Below are 22,314 nucleotides of genomic sequence, written 5' to 3'. Positions count from 1 at the left end.
AAATATCTGAAGAATGGACTATACAGGAATAGTAGGATTATTTTCTCGGCATTAATCACTATTAGATTCTCTACAGTTCACAAAAACCAGGAGATCGTAATTCATTCAGAGTCATAAACAGCATATTGTCACTGCAATCACTGTTCTCTGTTTTGCGCCTTATTCATCGTTGTCACGCAAGTCATCGAAGTGGTATCAAATAAATACATTTGCACCAGGTGGCCGAACTCCCCGAAAGGGACTCGCAGACAAAATATGCCATATGCACATTTGTTTTGTCATTTCTTGATAATTTTGGCACTTTACTAGTTAAGAAAATCTTTTGACTGTTTTCTTTCTTGGTCTCCCCTTGGTTTTCCTACCCAACATTTTTTCTTCCAATAAGGGTTCAAAATTTATTTTGTCTAAATAAAGGCTCAAAAAGTTTTTCTTTGTTATTGGGGTACTTTCTGTGAAGTTTTCCAACTTGTTGATCACTTGTAAAATCTATGATAGAATAGTGTTTTCTTTCTGTCCAGTGGGTCCTCATCAACTTTCTCCAGAGTCACATTTCCATCACTTTTAAGCGTTCTGTGTCTCTCTACAACAATGTGTATCTTTCACTGCCCTGTATGAACACACTCCAGATGAACATCTTGACTTTCTTTTCCACCTCTTCTGTACTAATCTACTTATTCACTAGTAGTTGTCTTCTTTTATTGAAGCCATGCATGCCCTTGTAGTATATATAAGCAAAATTTGCAAGAATATGGGATTCTGCCTGACAAGAAAGTGAAGCACACACAAGGCATGGTTGGATATCAGTGTAACGTTGCACACATACTCTTCCTCAGTGGGTTTGTGAAAGATTAGATTTTTTATTGAAATCATTGCCACCATTTGACTGTAAGTTTGTATTATTCATTTATTCTGATATTGCGATTTCAGCTTTAGAGTTATTTTCAAGTGCAAATCATTGGACATGATTCTTGCTTGCCACAGCACAATGTGTTAAAGTGTGCCCATTGTGCATAATGTTAGCTTTAATCCCTGCTCTTAATTTGCCATCAGATCTTATGATGAGATGACTGGCATATATGTTGACATGTGTGTTGTTATATGCCAAAATATGTGTCGTACATTTTGACACTGACATATCATTCAGACATGTTGGATATTTACTGATTTGACATCTCCTTTCCATTGGAAAATTTTCTACAGTCAGAATCACAGTAGCAAAATAAATTAATAATGAAAACTTATAGACAGATGGCTGCAACAGTTTCTTTCAAAAAGTGTACTATGACTGTGGTCTTCAACCAAGGAAAAATCGTTAAATAATTAGGTTTTAATTCTAAGTGACAGATAGAACAACCAGCAGAGTCTGTAGTGTTGTTCATGTCTCATGTTGTTACCAGGCCTGTTAAGAGAAATTATGAAAGACAGGAAGATGTCATATATTTTTACAAGATAGCATTATTAGCATCTGAAAGCATTTGAAAGGGATCTCATTCTAGATCTCTATTTGACCAGTTGGTCAAATTATTCAATACTCAAATTTGTGGTGCATTTGGATTTGACAGTGGCCCAATGTTGGACAATTTAGAAACTGTAGGGCAGGCACAATTGTCATCAGAGTTCTGGTCGACCATGTATGACCACCAAAGTGGGGGATTGCCGTATTTTGTACCAAGCACATCGTAAGCCTTTCACGTCTGCACTTGGTGTCCGAGAACAAGTAATGGACTCACTACAACATTTTGTGTTATCTCGTACCATTGTTCAGAGATTAGCAACAGCTGGACTTTGGAAATATCGCCCCATGTGTAGGCTGCCATTACATCACAACACGGACAGCTGCATTTGGAATGGCATCGTGACTGGGAGGTATGGACTGCTGATGAATGACATTGTGATCTGTGATGAATTGAGGGTCTGCACTATCCTGGATAACCATTGTTGGCAAGTATGGTGGTGACCTTGGGAGATATCGTGGTCTTCTTATGTTTGGGAGGAGCAGAGTAGTGATAGTCGTGGCACCAAGGTGTGGGGAGCCATCTGGGATGAATTCAGGTCACAACTGGTAGCAATTGAGGGAGCTTGATGGACCAGCTCGCCTCTGGAGAGGATGCAGTGGTTTTAGACACCCTTACAGGCAAATTAGTGCTTGGATCCAGGCAGAGGTGGTGCACTGTCATACTGATAAGTGGTCTTATACTCCCAAGTTCTTCGCAAAGTTGACTTGATTTTGTAATTAGTGAAATACTATCATAGTATGTCTCTGAACCCATGAAGTGTATGACAGTGTAATTACAAGACTCCCCTATTGTTTGTAGTATTGCAGTAAGACTGATTAGGGGAATTTATGCAGTCAAATACCGTTGGTACTATTTGATATGATTCAAGAATAATCATTCAAATTGAAATAATAATAATAATATTTGTGGCTATAAGGAAGCAGCTACTTACTCGTCACTGAACCAGTTACACGTGGAGCAGGTCTGCTGAACACACTAATTAAAAAAAAAAAAAAAGTTTAACTTCTTATTGAAATTGCTTCATCACAAGTACAACCAGAAAAGAGAAAGGTCAACACATGGAGATTAACGAAAGAAATGGAGGAGAAAATGCACATTTACAGAAATTAAGACAATCTTATTCTGAATGTGGAATGAATAGAGACGTAAGCTGCGAGAAAAGATTAAAAAATAACAGCTAAGATTCCAGTTCCTAAATACTGGTAACAATGAACTTGCTTTCGTACATGAGGTCATGGATGCGTGTTAGTTGCACGTGAAGCTAATATAACTGATTAGAATCTTGATTATAGAAGAATTTTTGTCATAAATATGTGGCTAACGGGGGGACGAGAGCTACTGGTTTATAATTTCTGTATACCTGACTGTGTATCAATGCTGTGGGGTAAATCCCAAACATCTCTCACTGTTGATTATGAGCCAAGCATTGTATGGGGGCGTTGAGGTTGTATGTCCCTCGGTACTACATGAGAGGGCCAAGATGTATGGTGGCACTTGGGTTTATTTTCTTCCACCTTTTCATTTCACATTCATGCCAGTGATACAAAAAAAAATGCTACATTGTGCAAGCAGTCAAAGTATTTTCACCATTAGATTCAATAGACTTTCTGCTCGTCATTTCTATTTTGATTCACAGCTAGTATGTCCTTTGCCTCTTTGTTACTGCTTGTTGTATTTTTCAGTAATTTGTTTGTATTATTTTGATGTATTTGGTATTATACTTCTTTTTCAGCTTTTCCTGTTTATTATATTTCCCCCAGTTTCTATCCACATCTGTCCAATTTTTTACCGTCATTTGCTATTCTTTCATCATATTTTCCATTCCCCCTGCCCCTCTCTCTCTCCCCTGATGCAACATTTGGAGCAATTAAACTGTTGTGTACCTCACACTTTCCTTCTCCCGATTACTGTGTTTCTGCTGATGGAGGAGGATTTAAAAACAACAGTAAAGCTAGAGATTTAGCTTTGTTCTTTAATTAATATTTCTCCTAGCACTTTTTTAGTTGTTTCTGCTCCAAAGGTAATAATCAAATTCTCCTCTTCAGTCACAAATATTAGCAAATAATAGCAGAAAGCGGATTAAAGAAATGCATCCTTTTTGTTCACTCTTTCTTCTCCATGATGAGCAGCTTCATTTCATGGTTTTTGTTTTATGTTTTAAACAGTACCTTGGTATTTGATACTTGTTTAACATAATTATTATGTGAGATTCTGCTTTCTTTTTTGTGTCTGGTGCTTTGAAATGAAGATTGTTGAATGATACTCACTTTATTTTTTGCTAACAGATTTAATGAAATGGTGACTTGGATGGATTCAGTCGACAGAAGTTTAAAAAATATAGTCAATGAGGTGAACACACTTGAAGAATTTGAAAAAGAAAGGGCCATTTTCCAGGTAACGACCCATCTTTACTGCTATCTGCTTTTTTGAATTTTTCATACCATATACCAAGTCTTCTGTGACTTATTAGAGCTAATACTGTGATTAAAATGTGAATGAAACTGGAAAGTAAGTCTGCTAATGTTGCAGACTGTGTTACATTCAGTGTGCTGTAAAGTTATCAACCAAAAGTATGTGTGAGAGTGCTATTTCAAAAGTGTTTAAATGATTTAATGTCACTAATTTTCTCATATTCATTTTTTCACTGTTATTAGGTTGTACATCATGATTAGAGAAAATTTATAGTCAAATATTTATTTAATCTTTCTTTCCTCAAAATACTCGTATTTAGACTCTTTTAACAAGTGGGGTATACAGCCTCACGTGGTTTTCTAAATACTAATTCCCTGCCATTGGTTCATACCAACATGTACCATATCTCATCATACCAGGCCATTTTTTCCTTGGTTCAAGTATCAAGTGGCACTGTTCCTGTGGCCACACAAATTTCTGTGTGCTTTGATACCCAGAGAGCAGAGGTAGGAGTGTGGGGTTGTGGCATTTATATCCCATAGTGAGGAGAGGGTTTGGATGATATAGTTAGCCATTGTCCAGCATTGACTTGGCAATTTTTTTGCTGCTCAGTGACCCATCAGTACATTGCTACAGTCCACAGTAGTTTATGCATTTTTTATAATCATATTATGCAACACTACGTGTGAAAAGCCCATTGCCTGCATGACCCCAGAGTTGGAGTGTTCCATTCATTGGGCACCTGCGATATGGCCATGATCAGATTTACTGATACTGTGCACCTTGTCCATACTGTGCTCAATTCTCATGCTAACAGCCAGTGCAAGGTCTGACAATTTCCCATTCGTATACCAAACTGAACTATTCCCTTTGCCGTTTTGACAGGAGTGCTCTATTTTCAATGCAGTATTTATCTCTCATTCAGTTGCTTATGAGTCTTTGACCTCAAACCTAATGGGAATGTATTTCAGGTCCTCTCTCATAAAAATAACATTTCTATAAATTTACTGGGCACCTTCCCTTTACTAACTGCTAGTTTTCTTCCTCAGTCTCTAAAGAGGAAGCTTAGTTTTATATTATTTAGAGGAAATGATATTGTTTCCACAGCCTTCATACAGTTTACATATGCCAGTTTTGTTTTGGTAGGTGGAACATAAGCACTCAGAAGATCAGAAAATCACAGGATCACTCTCACTCTTCCTATCTCTCTAACTTCGTGAATATAGCTATTGTATATTCTTGTTATCCCAAGTCCTAATATCTGTTAGTCATCACCCACCCACGCACCCACCCACCCACACACACACACACACACACACACACACACACACACACACACACACACACACACACGCACACGCAAAATCACACATTTACAAATGCATTTGTTATTGCAAGTAGTCCATATTTTTTTGACATGCACTGGAAGTCATCTGACTTACCGTTTCCAACTTTATAATACTTTCTTATCTGCTTCATGCCCCATGCATCTTATAGCCTCTTGGCTGCCCCAAGCCTTTTGTCTTCTATCAACCTCAGCAACTGCTAATAAACCATCACTGTAGATGGCACTTGACATGTGAGGATGTGTAGAGAAATTTTCTGATCTAGTGCCATCCATCATTTTTTGGAAGGAGGGTGGTTGCCCTTCCTCTGTTTTTCCTTGCTATTTTCATCTTGAAACTTCCATTATCACAGAAATTTTGTTTTTTAATTCACTGACAGGAACTCATTTTTATTTTTGTGTCATTTGTATTCATTTGTCATCAGTTGGCTTACTGAATTTTGTTCCCAGATTTATAATTTCAAAACAACTAGTATTTATTTTGTGCTCTATATATGGTTTTTTAAGTAACTTTTTAGTAGAATTCTTTTACAAACTTTTTAAACCCAGCTGATTACTTACTCAGTGAAGTAACATCTTGAAGTTACTTTACACAATATAACTTATAAAGAGAAAATATTGATAGGAATAAGTTTTCAACTGAAAACCTGTAATTTAATCTTGTATTTGCCTGCCTTTCAGTGTTAGGTGATTTTAGTCTTTTCACACACCTGATATCTATATATGCCTAAAGCATAATTCAAAATTATTTGTACAGCCCAGTTCTACTTGGGCAACAATAATAAAGTAAATCCTTTCAAATTTTAGTTCTTGAAAGGAGGGTTTTGAATTTAAAAAACCTGGCAATATATTTTTGAGAAACATAGCCTTATTTTTATCTTTCTTTTTCTCATGCTCTCCTGGGGGAAACAGCTACAGACATTCATGGTAACTTGTTATTTGGCATACTAGTATTAAGTAAGCTTCAAACTTAGCTTGATGCCTAAAAATATTTTAAGACAACAGCATTTTATGTAAAATTTGCTGCTTATCCCTCTTCTAGTTAGAATAGATATGTCATGACTGTTGGACAACAGATCTTGAAAGATAGTTGCTTTGTTAATATTTTCATAGACATTGAATTGTGAAGGTGACTAATAACACAGATTGAGAAAAAAGTGTTGAACTGAATGATTTCAGTCTGTGCTCAATGTAAAGAAATGTCCCATTTGAGTGCAGATAACCAAATTTCAAAAGTTTTAGAATTACTTGTATATTTATATTATTTTCATTTACACAAATTAATGAAGCAGACACAAATAATCAGAATTAAATGCAGTTTGCAGGGAGAAAATCAAAGTAATTACTTTGAGATCAATCAGGTGGTGAGAAATTAATTTTATGTTGGAGAGGCACTTTCAAATAGGAGCGAAAAGGTTAGGTAGCAAGATGTGAAAATGTGAATTACTTAAGTAGTAAAGCAAACTCTTCTGCTGATGGTAGCACTCTGGGAAATGTGAATTGTCTACATAGAGAACCAAGCTCTTTTGTTGAGACACAAATTATTGTGTGCATTGTCTCATACAGAAACAATACACTTAAGATTACTTATTCTAGAGGATGCTGATTAACATTTTAGTTGTACGTGAAGAACTAAGATGTTATCATTGAATCTGGTCATTGACTTGGTTTTGATATTGGGCCTATTGTCTAGATTTCTAGAAAATGACTCACATGTTTGTTCGTTAAAGTTTAGTTTCAGAACAGAAGATACTCATTTGAGTTGTTTTGATTGTAAATGTTGTATTCAAAGGTACTATTTATGTTTATCAAGTAAAGGAAGAAAATAGTGAGCTACAAATGAAATATATGTGAAGTCGATTTTTCATCAGTGGATAGGCCATTTGCACTTACATGAAGAATGTTGGGACCAAGTAGAACTGACATTAGTGAAGTGTCAGATGGAGGTGATGATGTGCATATTTCAAACAGTCCATGAAGTTGCTATTGTTTGTAATACATGGAGAATGCTTCTTTCTGATGTATTAGTCAGTTTGTCCAGCAGCAGATTCTGTAGCTGACATTGGAATGGCTATGATTGGAGAGCCATAACAAATATTTATGCAAAAGAGATTAAAAATCTGCTCATTGGGGATGATAAATATAAGTGTAGTTGTTAATAGCGAACTCCCTTTAGAGTGTTTTCATGTCCTTCTCTAGTTCTTTTTATCTACTGCCAGCCTTTTCACACCTACACATATGTTCTTATTATTCCATGAGAAATATTCCCATTGTTTGTTTTATTTTTAGCCATGGTTTTTCTCTTCACTATTCCCTTTAGTATCCTTGTTGCCTCAGCAGTACCTGCCAACTTTGTTAACAACCTTACAGAAACATTGTTCCTCACTTGTTCTATGTATGGCCTCTGCATGACACAAGGCAGAATTTAGGCTAGACGTTATGTAAGTTGAAAAAATTTGGAAGATGTTGTAGAGTTTCTAACATTGTTTTCAACTCTTTAGTACCACTGTGGTACAACATTTGCCTATTTACTGATTGATAGTGGAACTATTTCTATTAAAGGATTGAATGATACATTATTCAGTAGGGACTAGAGTGGAGTCTTTAATAAACAAATAGTATTTGATGAGGTTAATTTTTGAAAAGCATGTCATGATTAGCACAGAGAAAGTGAAAGAAAATTCACCCTGAAAAAGAAGGCAGAAAAATAATCGCTGCAGTTTCTCATTTGTGTTTGCTCTTAAGAGGGAACTGCATCTGAGTTAGATACCAGTAAAAAGTATAAAATTCTGTAATAAGGGCAGCAGTTTATCGCTTTTATTGAAAGTAAAACCAGCATCAAATCGGATGATTTGTTATGGGGTAGAAGGGACCAACATGGATGACTTTGTTGAGTCACTGTGTTCACTTACATGATTCGGCAGCAACTGGATGAGATTCAGTTTGTAACAGAGGATTTGGAGCAGTAGTGGGAGACAACAGATAACCCATTGGCAACAAAGAGAGCAGCAGTGCTGTGAAGCCAATGAGAAGCTGGAGCTTTTTTGCATGGTGCATTGCCTGGTTGTTTGATTTACCACTGTCACACAGTTAATATGCTACAGAGGCCCTGTTATATAAGGTGCTGGCAGTTGAAAACGTTTGTGAAGAGAAATAAACTATTGGGTATTATAATGAGTAGAGGGACAAGTTTGTGGACATGGCCTGTACAGAGCAGTTTGACTGGGATAAGGCTAAATATGTTGGGTATTAGTATATTAACGGGAAGAAAAGGACCACTGAGTGAAATTAACATTCCTACAGCACTTAAGTTAGTTCATGGAGTGCAACAAGTACACAGTAAAACACCACAATGGAAAGAATAAAGTGTGCAGAGAAAAAGAGAGGAAGTGTTACAAGATATAAATTAGCGAAGAAAATAAAATAGTGGGAAGAAAGAATAGACAAAATGTAAAATGGTGTGGATGGTGTCGAGAAGCCTTGCTGTGAAGTAGTTCTGGGCACCTTCAAACTTTTCATGTACTTTGGTTCCACATTTTCTTTATTTGTTTAAAATTTCATTTTGTCACGAGTCACATTTTAGTTTTGACTTAGTTTCTGCTCATAAGGATTAATAATTGTTTCGGAATTTGAATATCAACTGTTATAGTGCTTTTTCTTCATAATGTTCACTACAAATGGTTTGCATATTTTTGTCATCATGTTGACAAATAGTAATTATTTCTGAGCTATATCAATCATTGTCAACTTTCCTTTCTTTCTCTTCCTTTTTTCCCACAGCTCCCAAAATTAGAAAAGTATGATATCGAAATCCTAATTTTTTTCTTGAGGTACAAGACAAAGTGTGGGCAGTCTCACAAATGCCATATAATCATAAATGTAGATTAACTGTCTTAATATTATGAAAAGGAAAGTTGCTACTCACCATATAGCCAACAAAAAGACTCTCACAATTAAAGCTTTTGGCCATTAAGGCCTTCGTCAACAAGACACACACACACACACACACACACACACACACACACACACACACACGCGCGCGCGCTCACATGTATGCAAGTGCAACTCGCACACACGTCTGAATTCTCAGTGTGTTGTGTTGTGTTGTGTTGTGTGTGTGTGTGTGTGTGTGTGTGTGTGTGTGTGTGTGTGTGTGTGTGTGTGTGTGTGTGTCGTCTATTGGTGACGAAGGCCTTAATGGCTGAAAGCTTTAATTGTGAGAGTCATTTTGTTGTGCCTATCTGCGTCTCAGCATCTCCACTATATGGTGAGTAGCAACTTTCCTTTTCATAATATTGTTTCAATCCATCCTGGATTTTCCATTGTTTGATTAACTGTCTTAAGTAGCTGAATATCATGTGGAGGAAGAAGAGTGATGTTTGTAAAACTGTACCCCATTTTTAGGATATCCAAAACTATTGGTTCATTTGTATATACTGTCTTCTGTACTTTATGGAGAAAAGTTATTTAATTTATTCAGTGGTGTAGTTAAAACAGTGTGTTCTTAAACTGAAATGCAGTTGGATGCTGCTCCTGATACACTCCGTATGGGGAGCTGTAACAGACTTTCCAAGTATTTATTTCTCTTGGTTTTGTATTCTTATATTACACTACCCATACTGATTGGTAAATTATTCAGTTTTATATTTGTGTAAAGTGATTAGCTTCTGTTTTTATGTTATAGTTTAATTTATTACTATATTATGATGACAAAACAAATGGCAATTTGCATAATAATTAACTCACAGTTTGTACTGATAGTTTCACTACAAATGGAATTACTGAGAAGTGAAGTTTGCTGTTTTGGTTTTGTCATAATTTTGAAATAAAAAGTCTGTTTTTCAGTATTACATTTGTTTTAATAAAATTCTGTACTAGAGATTCACATTATTCTCTTTCTCATAATGGATTTCATTTATTGTGATGGAAGTCATTAATACTGAGTATCTCAATGTAAAAGGCTAGTGTCATGTGAAGCAGACCAAACTACACATTTCTAATTACAAGATGATGCTTTTAATGCAATCAGACCAGTTGAAACAAACATGAAATTTAGACATAAATGTATGTATGTATAACTTATATGAAAGCAGCGTACTTGTAATCTCATAACATTTCTCAGAGAGTTAAGTTATATTTTCATGGGTCTGTAGGTAATTTTATAATTATCTGATTAGGGGAAAACAGTCAGAGAGTGTCATAAAAAACTTACATAAAAATGTGTGGCAGTCAACAGTGCATATGCAAAGAAGTTGGCAAAGAAGTTCACAAAATTATACATTTATTCATACAAATAATAGACAGTACAGTGAAACATGAGAACACTTTAAGTTTATGTGTATTGTTAGTTATTATTTGAAATAATACTATTAAGAATTACTGAATTATTTGAAAATGCTTTGCTTCTAAAACATAAATAGTGAAGTGCGGAAAACTGCATCTGGAACATCACACTTTTTGGGTACATTGCATTGACCATAAGCGTGGACCATTTGAGGTATGAAGTTGGAGACTCCTCTTAAAGATAAAATGAATGGATAGAACCACTAACCACGGAATCTTCAAAAAATTGGTGATCAAAGAACAATAAGAAAAAGAAGAAATTGGTTTGTAATAGCTCCAGATGATGAGCTGCTGACCAGTTGAAATATTGCTAGTTACGAAGAAGATTTGAATCTGGGTACACATTAATTGTAGCTTGTACTGCATGTAGCTCTCCTAAGAAGAAAAAAGTAAAGCTGTCCTCAAGCTGAAGGTTGGTTTGAGCACTGCGGTGCTTTATGAGGCATGGGTTTCTGCCAGTCACTTAGTTCTGAATTGCAGAATAGTTGTGTAGATGTAGATGAGGCTATTGCAGGTGGTATTCCCTTACCTTTTCTGTACTTTGAACTGACTTACCCACCAGTTACAGACAAACTTACAGTTTAATCTCCAAACCACACTGCAGCGTGACATTTTTCGCATTAACAAATGTTACCAGAGGGGAGGGGGTAAAAAGGAAAGTATAATTTAGATTACTAGTCTGCCACTTATCCACTGAGCCATCCAGCCAAACATCCTAGAATAAGTTCTTATAAATTTCATGGGGTATTGTCGTAAAATAAGGGGTGTAGGCTTTTATATGGTTGTTGGCAACCCCGAACGTAGTTGCACTAATACAGTTCCATCTATTGACTGTGCAGACAGCCACAGAAGTCATTGCTTTAATTCAGTAGTGTCTTGACTGTTGGGCTGAAACCAACAGCAATGATTTAAAAAATTGTTGCTCCTGCCAGTTGTGAAGTGACTATTATAACTCAATTTTTGTGTGCAAAAGGATCTGCAAGTGCCCAGGTTCATCAGTTGTTGTTCCTAGTTCATGGGTCAACACAAAGAAGTGCAGGAAAGATCAGACAATGACATGGAGACTTTAAAAGAGGAGTACAAATGTACAAGGTGCAGGTCCAGCATTCAGACCAACAAAATCGTGAATAAGAGAACTATACACTGTAATCTGATGATTAATGATTGGTGCCCTGGCTGATGAAGTTCATTATGTTGGCGGCACTAATATTTACCCAATTGTCCTGGAAAAAACTCAGGTATTGTGAGTTGTGTGCAAAGTGGGTACCAAAAATTCCTACCAACAGACACAAAGAGCAAAGGATGTCAAACGGACAAGTGTATTTGTATTGATGTTGACTACATAGAGATTATTTGTTTCCTCATTTTTTTTGGGGACAATGGTACTTACATATCCTATACTGACTTAGAATCAAAACAATAGTCATTATAGTGGTGCCATTAACTTTGACAAAACTGAAAAAAATCAGTTGACCTTCTTGCTTGAATAAAAAAACAATGGCTGCTGTTTCCTGATATGAGGACGGTATTATTTTGGTAGATTTTATGAAATTTGATTCAAAATTTACAGCTGAAAGCTATAGCAAGATGCCCACAAAACTCAGATATGCCATCCAAATCAACGGCCTGAGAAACTATTGTCTGAAGTAGCCCTCCTCCACAACAATACAAGTCCCCATGCCACTGACTTTTTGAGCATTGGCCCTACAGACCCAACTTAGCACCCAGTGACTGTTATTTCTTGCATTTGAAACTGTGGCTTGGTGGACAACAGTTTGAAGATTATGAAGAAGGCAAGACCGCTGTTGTCAACTGGTTAAATTTCGCACTGTAGAACTCCTTTGCAGATAAGTTGAAGATGCCAGCACAGTATTACAAGTCACTGGAAGTGAATGACAGTGGTAAAGTTAAGTAGGTTTGTAGGAAACTAAAGCTACCAATAAAAACTTTTTCTAAAGAATTTTTTCTCCAAACAGTTTTTATTTTTGTACTACTACTCATTCCAGGTTGGCATATCAATAATATTACGAAAAGGACAGACATTACAAACAACTGTTGCACATAAGCTTTCAATGAAGCCAACACACACACACACACACACACACACACACATGTGTTTGTGTGTTAGAGGTGTGCTTGAGTGTGTGAATGTGTATGTTTTTTTTGTTTCTGAAGTAGGCTTAGCTAAAAGCTTATATGTAATAGTCTTATTGTCGTGTCTGTTAAAACTTAGAGCGTCATTTTTGCAGTGAGTAGCAACCTATCCTTATCATAATATGATGAAATTTTTTTAGGCATAGACTTCTTCCTGTGTTAGGGAGAAAATTTCTTATAAAGCCTCTTTTCATTCTTGTGTAATTACATGTGAAAATGATATAATATAACCATGATTGTCTCATTTAGTAGATTTATTTTATTTATTTATTTATTCATCTGTAGACAATAAATACTGTATGGATGTTGCCCAAAAGTAAATGTAAATTTATGGGAAACAATTTAAGCAAAAGGAACATACAAAATTTTACATTAAGTAGTACAAAGAATAATACCAAAAAATGTAAAAGAATAATACTTGGTCATACAAGACACAGTAATTCAACTTTTTATACATGTATACTAACAGTATTGTACCTGCATAGTCTGTTTGCCCTGAGGTTTTACTTTTGTCTTCCCAAAACAGGAAGCCCTTATATTCACTACAATAATTCAGTAAAGATTTTACCACACTCAACAGCTGTCCATCAGATATATAAAATTAACAGAAACTTTAGGGGATGAAAGATTGTGCTTCTAGTTTTGCCTTACTATAAACATTATCAGAATCATGTAGTGGCCTAAATAGTCATTTACTGAGTAAAAACATTGTTCAGGTAGAAATTCTTTAAATGCTAATTTAAATCTGTTTTCATCTTCTAATTTCCTGATGTTGGCTGACAGTCTGTTGTAGAGTTTTGTACCAATATGGCACACATGCCTTTGTGTGTGTGTTTTCTTTTTGTTCGCTGAATATGGATTGCTGTGCTGTTTCGGGTATTGTAGTTATGCAAGTTGGCATTTGTCTGAAAATCTGCAAGGTGGGCCCTAACATAAAACACTTTTGTGTGTGTGTCTGATTTGTTTTAGATGGCAAGTGGAGGAACCCCAAAATATTATTCTGTATGTTGCAAGAGACTGAAAATAGCCAAAATATGCCATCCTGGTACCTTCTGCAGTACAAACATTTGCAATAATTACAAACATTTGCAATAATTCTAAGAGCAAAACAGGCTGAGTTGAGTTTCTGCACAAGTTTCTTTAGATGGTCATTAAAATTAAGATTTTCATCTACATGAATTCCCAGCAATGTTGTTGATGCCACTCTGTCTATGGCCTTGTCACCCAACAACAGATCAAGTTTTACATTTTGAGATATTTTCCCAAACTGCATATAATTTGTTTTATTTGCATTTAATATCAACCAGTTTGCATTGAACCAAGTGTGTACATTTTTATTATTTGATCAGTAGTTGTTTGCAGCATTTGCTTTGGTGTACCTATTAGCACACTAGCGTCATCTGCAAATAATATTGCCTTTGATGCTCCATCTGAAGTGTGAATGTCATTTACATAGACAAGAAACAACGAGGGACCTGGAATATTGCCTTGCGGCACTCCTGTTTCCACTTTTTTTGCATACAGTATCAAATTTATTTTTAGGCTGTAGTAATCTGACATCAGTTCAATAAAAAATCAGTTATTTATTTCTTTCCATCATTCATAGTTGTAATATGGAAAGGGTAGGTTGCTACTCACCATATAGAGAAGGCATTGAGTTGCAGACAGGCACAATGAAATATACTGCTAAAATATTAATGCTTTAGGACAAATTCCTACTACTACAATAGAAAACACACTCACATTCACACAAGCACAAATCACACACACATGGCCACCTTCTTAGGTCCCTAGAGCCTGACAGAAACTGTGTCTGATAGATCATCAATTTAGATTAGATTAGATTAATTATTCATTCCATAGATCCACAAAAGAGGGGATCCTCCTGGGTGTGGACCATGTCAGATAAACACATTACAAAGATGAAATTAGAAAAACTTGAGTTTCATTTATTTTAATGATTCTCAGTCAATAAACAGTAAAATTATGTAAATGAATTAAAATTAAACTTCTAATATTTACTGGTTTAATACTTACATCTGCTTTCATTAAATCCATCATTCACACAGTAGCTAGTTAATTGGCTATTGCAACCAGTTATTGCCAAAAATTAAAGTAAATTATTCATTTCAATGATCCTCAATTAAGAACAGTCAAATTATGTACAAGATTTAAAATTAAACTTCCACTATTTACAGACTTAAGACTTACATCTGCTTTCCATACAGCCATCATTCACACAGTAGGTAGTTACTTGGCTGTTACAACCAAGTATTGTCAAAAATTAAAGTATAATAAATTTTCATTAAAATGGTCTACTGCACTTGTTGAGAAGTCAGGGATGAGAGGTGGGGGGAAAAAAGGCATTAAGTTGGGCGGGGAGGATGAAGGGTACAGTTGGGGGAAGTTGTTAGTGCTGACTGGCAGAGTATGCAGGGACTTTGTGGGGACAGGATAAGGCTGTCAGGTGCAACAACTTCCCAGTGCTGCATCTGCCTTACCCCGTCCCCACAAAGTCCCTGCACACTCCCCCAGGCAGCACTAACATATTCCCCCACTTGTACCTGGTATCCCTCTTGTTCCTCACCTCACGCCAATGGACGCAGTCGCAGTTAGGCTCTAGCACACCGAGACAGTGGCAATGTGTGTGTGTGTTTTCTACTACAGGAGGAGGACTTTGTCCGAAATTTTTAATATTTTAGCAATCTTTTTCATTGTGCCTGTTTGCGACTCAGTGCCTCCTATCTATGTTGAGTAGCATTCTATCCTTTCCATATTATCGTTATTCCATCCTGAACTTTTTGTTGTTCCATAATTCATGATTAGTTGTAGCGGTGTTAATAAACTAAATATTTATTGGGACTGAAGAATAGTCCAGTGTTTAAAGTTGTCAAAACAGGAAGGAACCTAGCAATACCCACAGATACACTAGATAGGCAAAAAATAGTATTCACATAAGTTTTAGAGCTGTCAGTTCCATTTATTAAGTCAGAGAGGCATTTAGGGATGTTCAGGAAAGTACAGGAAAAATGTAAAAGTGTTGTAGTCATTTGGAAGTATGAATCAATGCAGGCACAAGTCATGGGAAGTGATTTGAAAAAGCTGTAGGCTTTTGTAGCTAAGATTCAGAAGAGGAACAGAGGCATAAGGAATTTAATGTTTTGTCAGTATTGGTGTGGTGTTGATTGAGCACTGACTTATTGTGACAGGGATAGTGGGTGGAATCAGTGTTGCCATCCTGCTGTAATCAATCCAGCTTTCGTCGGAGATAGTTCATGAAATTACAGAAAGTTTAAATAAGAATGGCCAGGAAGGCTTACTGCCAAATTGGAATGTGGTGTATTAAGCAGTGAATCATTCAACAATAAGATTTAGATCACCATTAGATTAAAATTATAATAAAAATTGTAGGTGGGATATAAAGAAGAAAATGAGTAAGAAGCCTAGATAATCACTTGTGAGTGAGAGCAAGACTGCTACTGCTTTCTTTTGGTGATGCTGCCTGACTGTTGTATACAGCTGTGCCGTGCGAATGGAACTTTATATATATATATATGTCTAAAAAGAAAGATGATGAAACTTACCAAACAAAAGCGCTGGCAGGTCGATAGACACACAAACAAACACAAACATACACACAAAATTCTAGCTTTCGCAACCAATGGTTGCCTCGTCAGGAAAGAGGGAAGGAGAAGGAAAGACAAAAGGATATGGGTTTTAAGGGAGAGGGTAAGGAGTCATTCCAATCCCGGGAGCGGAAAGACTTACCTTAGGGGGAAAAAAGGACAGGTATACACTCGCACACACACACATATCCATCCACACATACACAGACACAAGCAGACATTAGTAAAGTTTGCCTTTACTAATGTCTGCTTGTGTCTGTGTATGTGTGGATGGATATGTGTGTGTGTGCGAGTGTATACCTGTCCTTTTTTCCCCCTAAGGTAAGTCTTTCCGCTCCCGGGATTGGAATGACTCCTTACCCTCTCCCTTAAAACCCATATCCTTTTGTCTTTCCTTCTCCTTCCCTCTTTCCTGACGAGGCAACCATTGGTTGCGAAAGCTAGAATTTTGTGTGTATGTTTGTGTTTGTTTGTGTGTCTATCGACCTGCCAGCGCTTTTGTTTGGTAAGTTTCATCATCTTTCTTTTTAGACATATTTTTCCCACGTGGAATGTTTCCCTCTATTATATATATATATATATATATATATATATATATATATATATATATATATATATATATAAAATGTTTTGAAATTCTATTTCTATATTCTTTCTTCTGATCCTGTTTATTCACCTTCTGTTTTTTTCTTTATTTCTCTTTCATTCAAATAAAGAAACAACTGTTCGTGAACAAAAGATGTTAAATACCTTTTCCATTTGTGTTTCTGTTTGTATGCTTGTTATTGTCCCCTAGCATGTCATAAGTAGCCATTCTTCTCCATTACTACATACCTTATTGTTGTTCTTTGGTGTTCTGAGCCACCTATAAAATACTGTATTAGTACCCAAAATTGCTTTCCAATAATGTTAAATTGAAAAATAAGAGCATAGTGCGATACTTGTATGGAAAAGTGTGATACTGTCTCCAAGTATGTTCTAAAATCCAGAGTATTGTGTGTTGAAATTCTTTAGTACTGGCATTTAAAAGTTTTAATTATATTGCTCTAAAGCTTGATAATGCTGCAGAAGCAACAGTCTGTGAATTAAATTGATAAAGAATTGGTTCTCATATGTAATTAACTGTCTATTAGATTTTTGAAGTCACCTGTAATGAAAATATTTTTGTCAGTAAACGTTTCAGAGTGGGGTAAAAAGCAAGTACCTCCCAGCAGAAAGAAACTGTGTACCATTATCTGGTCATACTTGATCGTGAACTTTGGTTCCTTTCATTGTTGGCAACATAGACCTTAATGTGAATATTATCACTTTCCTCTCTTCAGTATATTTATATGACACAGGGTCATAATCAAGCCCAGTTGACTCTCCACAGAAGATGTTTAGAAGTCTCAACACAGTACAACATAAATAATCTACAGCTTTCTTTTTATAGTGAGTGTAGACCGGGGTAAAAAATGATTTGTCATTTTCTGTGATTATCCTCTGATACATATTTATATTTTTTCTCCTATTAGTGAACTATTAAGTAATGATAGGTAATTGTTATTCAAAGCAGATGTGTTAGCAAATAATATTAAAAACTTCAGTTTCATTGTGCTTTTGGCGCCAGTTGCATCCTGGAGGGAAAAAAAGAAATCAGCAAAATAGAGTGGCACAGGATATCATTAGTATTATTCTGCTTTTGCGGGATGAAACATTTCAGTAGCATAAAATATGATTACTGGAAAAAATACTGTGAATCGTTGTGATCTAAGAACAATACCTTTTTTTTGTACTAGGGCATATGTCGTGAAGTGGATGCTAGGCGTGAAGATATGAAATGGCTGGTGCAGACACTTGATGCATTGGTTGCACATTGTTCAGATGAAGAAGGTTTAGCAGAGCAACGTCAATTGGAGCAGCTTATATCACGATACAAGACTCTAATACCTAACATTGAACTGACAATGATTAAGACTGATGTATACTACAAGTGTTACACTTACAGGAAAGAAGTTCGTGAGGTAAGTCTATTAGAGGTAGTGCTGTGTTACCTTTACAGTTTTATGTACTCATCTGACAAGGATATTTCTGTGACACCACATATTTTAATACTTTTAAGTAATTATATAGTGTGAGATGGAAATTTGGCGTAGCTATTTACTTTTTTCTGCTGATAGGGGATTTTATAATTATTATTTTGTGTGAATGAGCCCATTTACGATTGTAGAGTTCTCATAAGAGTTGGTTGACAGTCCTCTGTGCCACATTTCCTTCATTCTTTTGTTGTGAGATTGTTTTCTTAGACCAAAATGTTCTGGTCTTCTTCTTCCTCTTCAGTTTTTCCTGTGATGATCTTGCCATTGTTCGTCTTTAGATCAAAAAGTTCCTTCTTCTCAGTATTGTCTTGTGTGATCTTTGCCAGTCTTCATCATTTTTTTTTTTTATTTCTGTGTGTGTGCTATACACCTCTTTAGATTCAACTGTTTGTCTCGTATGTTCATGTGGTTTTTTTCTCTTGGTATGGTTGTAAAAATTTTATGTGAAGATTCTAATGCCACTGGGAATGTTTGTGTACTATTTGGTCTTTTGACAGCTTCTTAGCCATGATATAGTCTTCTGTACATCAGTGTTTCAGATCTGCTTTCCTGTTCAAAGTAAGAGTTTCTGAAGCATAATGATATTCTAGTTTATTGATAGACTGTAATATTTCAGTTTTGTCCCTTTAGAGATGCACCTCTGATTGTACATATTTTGAGTGAGACAGTATGCCATTTCCAGTTTTTAGCTTGTCTTTTCAATTACATTTTCTTGAATTTATTTCACTGAGACACTTAACATGTTGGGACTCACTTGATTATGCTGCTTTTTTTTATGTACTTTGGTGCTTGCAAGTAATATATGAGGTGTGATCAAAAAGTGAATGGAATTTTTTAATTGCACGGACTTTATACATCTAATTGTCATTTTTTAATCTCATTGGTACTCATGGTTCTGATGTACATTTGCATTTTCAGCTGTTTTATATTGTTGACAGCTGAGAATGTTATACATGTTTTTTAGATCTCAACAAATTTTACCTTTGAAAAAGATTGCCAAACAATTTTCATTAAATTTTGCTTGAAAAATAGAATAAAGTGCAGCACTGCATTTGAAATGTTGACTGTGGCTTTTGACAAATCTGCTACGACTAAGACATGAGTTTACAAAACATTTCAAAGAGGATCGAGAAGACATTTAAGACTATGACCACCCTGGATGCCCTAGCATGTCAATTACTGATGACAATGTGGAAGGAGTAAAAAAGATGGTTCTGGAACATCACTAAATCACTGTCATAGAGATTGCTGATGATGTCGGCATATCCTTTGGGTCATGCAAAGCAATTTTTTGGACTTTCAGGCATGAAACATGTAGCAGCATAGTTTGTTCTGAAAATGTTGAATTTTGACCAAAAATGACACCAAGTAGACATTGCTCAGGAATTTCTGATTGAAAGTGACAATGATCCAGGACTTCTAAAGAAGGTTATTAAAGGTGATGGAACATGGATATATTTGTTTGATGTTGAAACCAGTCATCCCAATGGTGGACTGTGAGTTGCTGCCTTATGGCTATATGCTCAATAAGGAATGCTACCTGCATGAAGCAATCCGAAGAAAAGAACAAGAACTGTGACAAAACCACTCATGGAAATTCCGTCACAATAATCCTCCCACTCACATCTCAATGCTTGTTTGTGACTTTTTCACAAAGGGGGGGGAACATTACGTAACCTCAGCCACTGTATTCATGGGACATAGCCCACTGTGACCATCTATTCCCAAAGCTGAAAGGATGTTGTTTTGAAGGGACAAAGTTGATGTTGATGAATAAATAAAGAAAAACAAAAATTCCTGTTACTTGGTTCAAATGGCTCTGAGCACTATGGGACTCAACTGCTGAGGTCATTAGTTCCCTAGAACTTAGAACTAGTTAAACCTAACTAACCTAAGGACATCACAAACATCCATGCCCGAGGCAGGATTCGAACCTGCGACCGTAGCGGTCTTGCGGTTCCAGACTGCAGCGCCTTTAACCGCATGGCCACTTCGGCCGGCTATTCCTGTTACTTCTTGATCACACTTCATATTCTGTCTTTCCAAATGAAACCTGCAAACTTACTTTCTCTGCAGTGTATTTTAAGAGTTCAGTCTGTTTTGTGTCTGTTGTCATGAGTAAAGACAGGAAGATAAACTGCAAAATCAAGGTTCTATTATTTATGTGTTATTACTATTGAGGGACAATGATTGTTATCCTAACTATTCTCAAGACTAAGATCAAACAATTTTTTCACATGGTCGTCTGTGTTTATTATGAAATAAATATTGATCCTTTTATATTGTGTACTGATATATATTTTGCATATCAGTTATTTAACACAAAAATGAGTATTATAAAATACATTTTCTTTTTGTGATTCAGGTATGTAGTTTACTACAGAAAGTGAAAGAAACTTCACAAACAGGTCCACATCCAGAAACACTGGATTCTGTAGTTGCATTGGTTCGACAACAAGAATCTGCTGTAACACAGTTGGATCAACAGCGTCCTAACATCATGAGCATGCTGCAGCGAGGCAAGGATCTGGCACGTGATGTGAATGCTCCTCATTTTATAAAGCCAGAAGTAATTGGCTTAGAGTCCAGCTGGAATGAAGCCTATGCACAAACAGTTGAAAAACTGAAAAAACTGAAAGGTGTGTATTGTGAACAGACTTTAAATTTTTCTTAAACTATTTACTATCATTGGCATTAATGCCACTTCAAACATGGCAATTAAAGAACTTACAACCGGTTATTAAATAATGCTTGGCCTTCCTTAATTGCAGAGAGGTATACCAGCTTAAGATTAAGCAATAAGTTTAGAATTTTGGATGATGATGAAAAGAACTGTTATTTAGCAAAGGTACTTCTGAAAGTAGCAAAATATGTTACAGATACAATGAAAGCAAAAGAAAAAATTCTCAAGTAAAACAAGACAACTGTTAAACTGGAGTCATGAGTTTCAAGAAACAATAATAAGGGCATAGTTGAGTATGGTGAATTAAACAAAACAAAAACTGTTGGACATGTCTTTGACAGAATGTGAGAAGATCGATTTAAATTGGTTTAGAGAAACAATTGTAAACATTAAGAAATGAAGAAAACAACAAAGGAATTTTCAAAAAGGCGTATATAGTTTGACATGAAACTGAAAGACAAATATGAATTATGAAAATAACAACATTTTGGAAGTAATGGCAAATGAAGCCATTTGTAGTATGAAAAAAGGAAAAGTGACAGGAGATGATAGTGTTTGCTTAGAAATGGTGCAAATTGAAGGCGCTCACAAAAATATTTACAGAATATGTGCAGAGTAAGACAGTTCTCCAAAACTAGAACAATGGTGCAATTATTCTACAGATGAGACACAAAAAACTGTAGACTAATCAGCTCCCCCTCCAAGATGAAGAAAATATTCACAAAAATAATCACCAACAGCATAAGGGGAAAAGGTGTTGGCTTTTAGTCAAGTAAAGAATAAGCTTGCTTTAGAAGTGTGTATCTACGTTTCTTCCCCCCCCCCCCCCCCCCTCCTTTAAAAAAAGAGAGAGAGAGAGAAGCTGCATTTAAAGAGGACTGCTGTGATTTGTTGGGGTTATAAGGAAGCTGTAAAGGCAATCTGTCACATCCAGCAGTGCCAGTGCCTGACATGCAGTTATTCAAAGATAGCACTCAGATAAACTTCCATAATAGTGTAGATCTGAATCCATTGGAGTATGGTTGATGGGATGGCATCCCATTATTCAGTCTCATCAGGCCTTTATTAGTTTAGCATGCGGAAATATGGAAAAGTGACCATTGTAGAAAAGTGACCACTGTAGAGAGCACTGAATGCTGAGGTCTGAGACAGTGAT

At 36.0% G+C, this 22,314-nt stretch overlaps 1 protein-coding gene across 1 annotated transcript in view; it reads left to right on the top strand.

The window, feature by feature from the left end:
• Nucleotides 1-22,314, top strand: part of LOC124619377 (nesprin-1) — a 635,455-nt gene that overhangs the window by 206,401 nt on the left and 406,740 nt on the right. The window contains exons 22-24 of the mRNA XM_047145705.1: nt 3,803-3,911; nt 18,176-18,400; nt 20,841-21,114. Coding sequence (XP_047001661.1) covers nt 3,803-3,911; nt 18,176-18,400; nt 20,841-21,114 — 608 coding nt within the window. The remainder of the gene's footprint in view (nt 1-3,802; nt 3,912-18,175; nt 18,401-20,840; nt 21,115-22,314) is intronic.

The sequence above is a fragment of the Schistocerca americana genome, chromosome 6 (genome assembly GCF_021461395.2).
Source record: "Schistocerca americana isolate TAMUIC-IGC-003095 chromosome 6, iqSchAmer2.1, whole genome shotgun sequence".
NCBI classification, from domain to species: Eukaryota; Metazoa; Arthropoda; class Insecta; order Orthoptera; family Acrididae; genus Schistocerca; species Schistocerca americana.
Note: the sequence above shows the minus strand (reverse complement) of the source record. Positions and strands in the feature narration are given on the sequence as shown.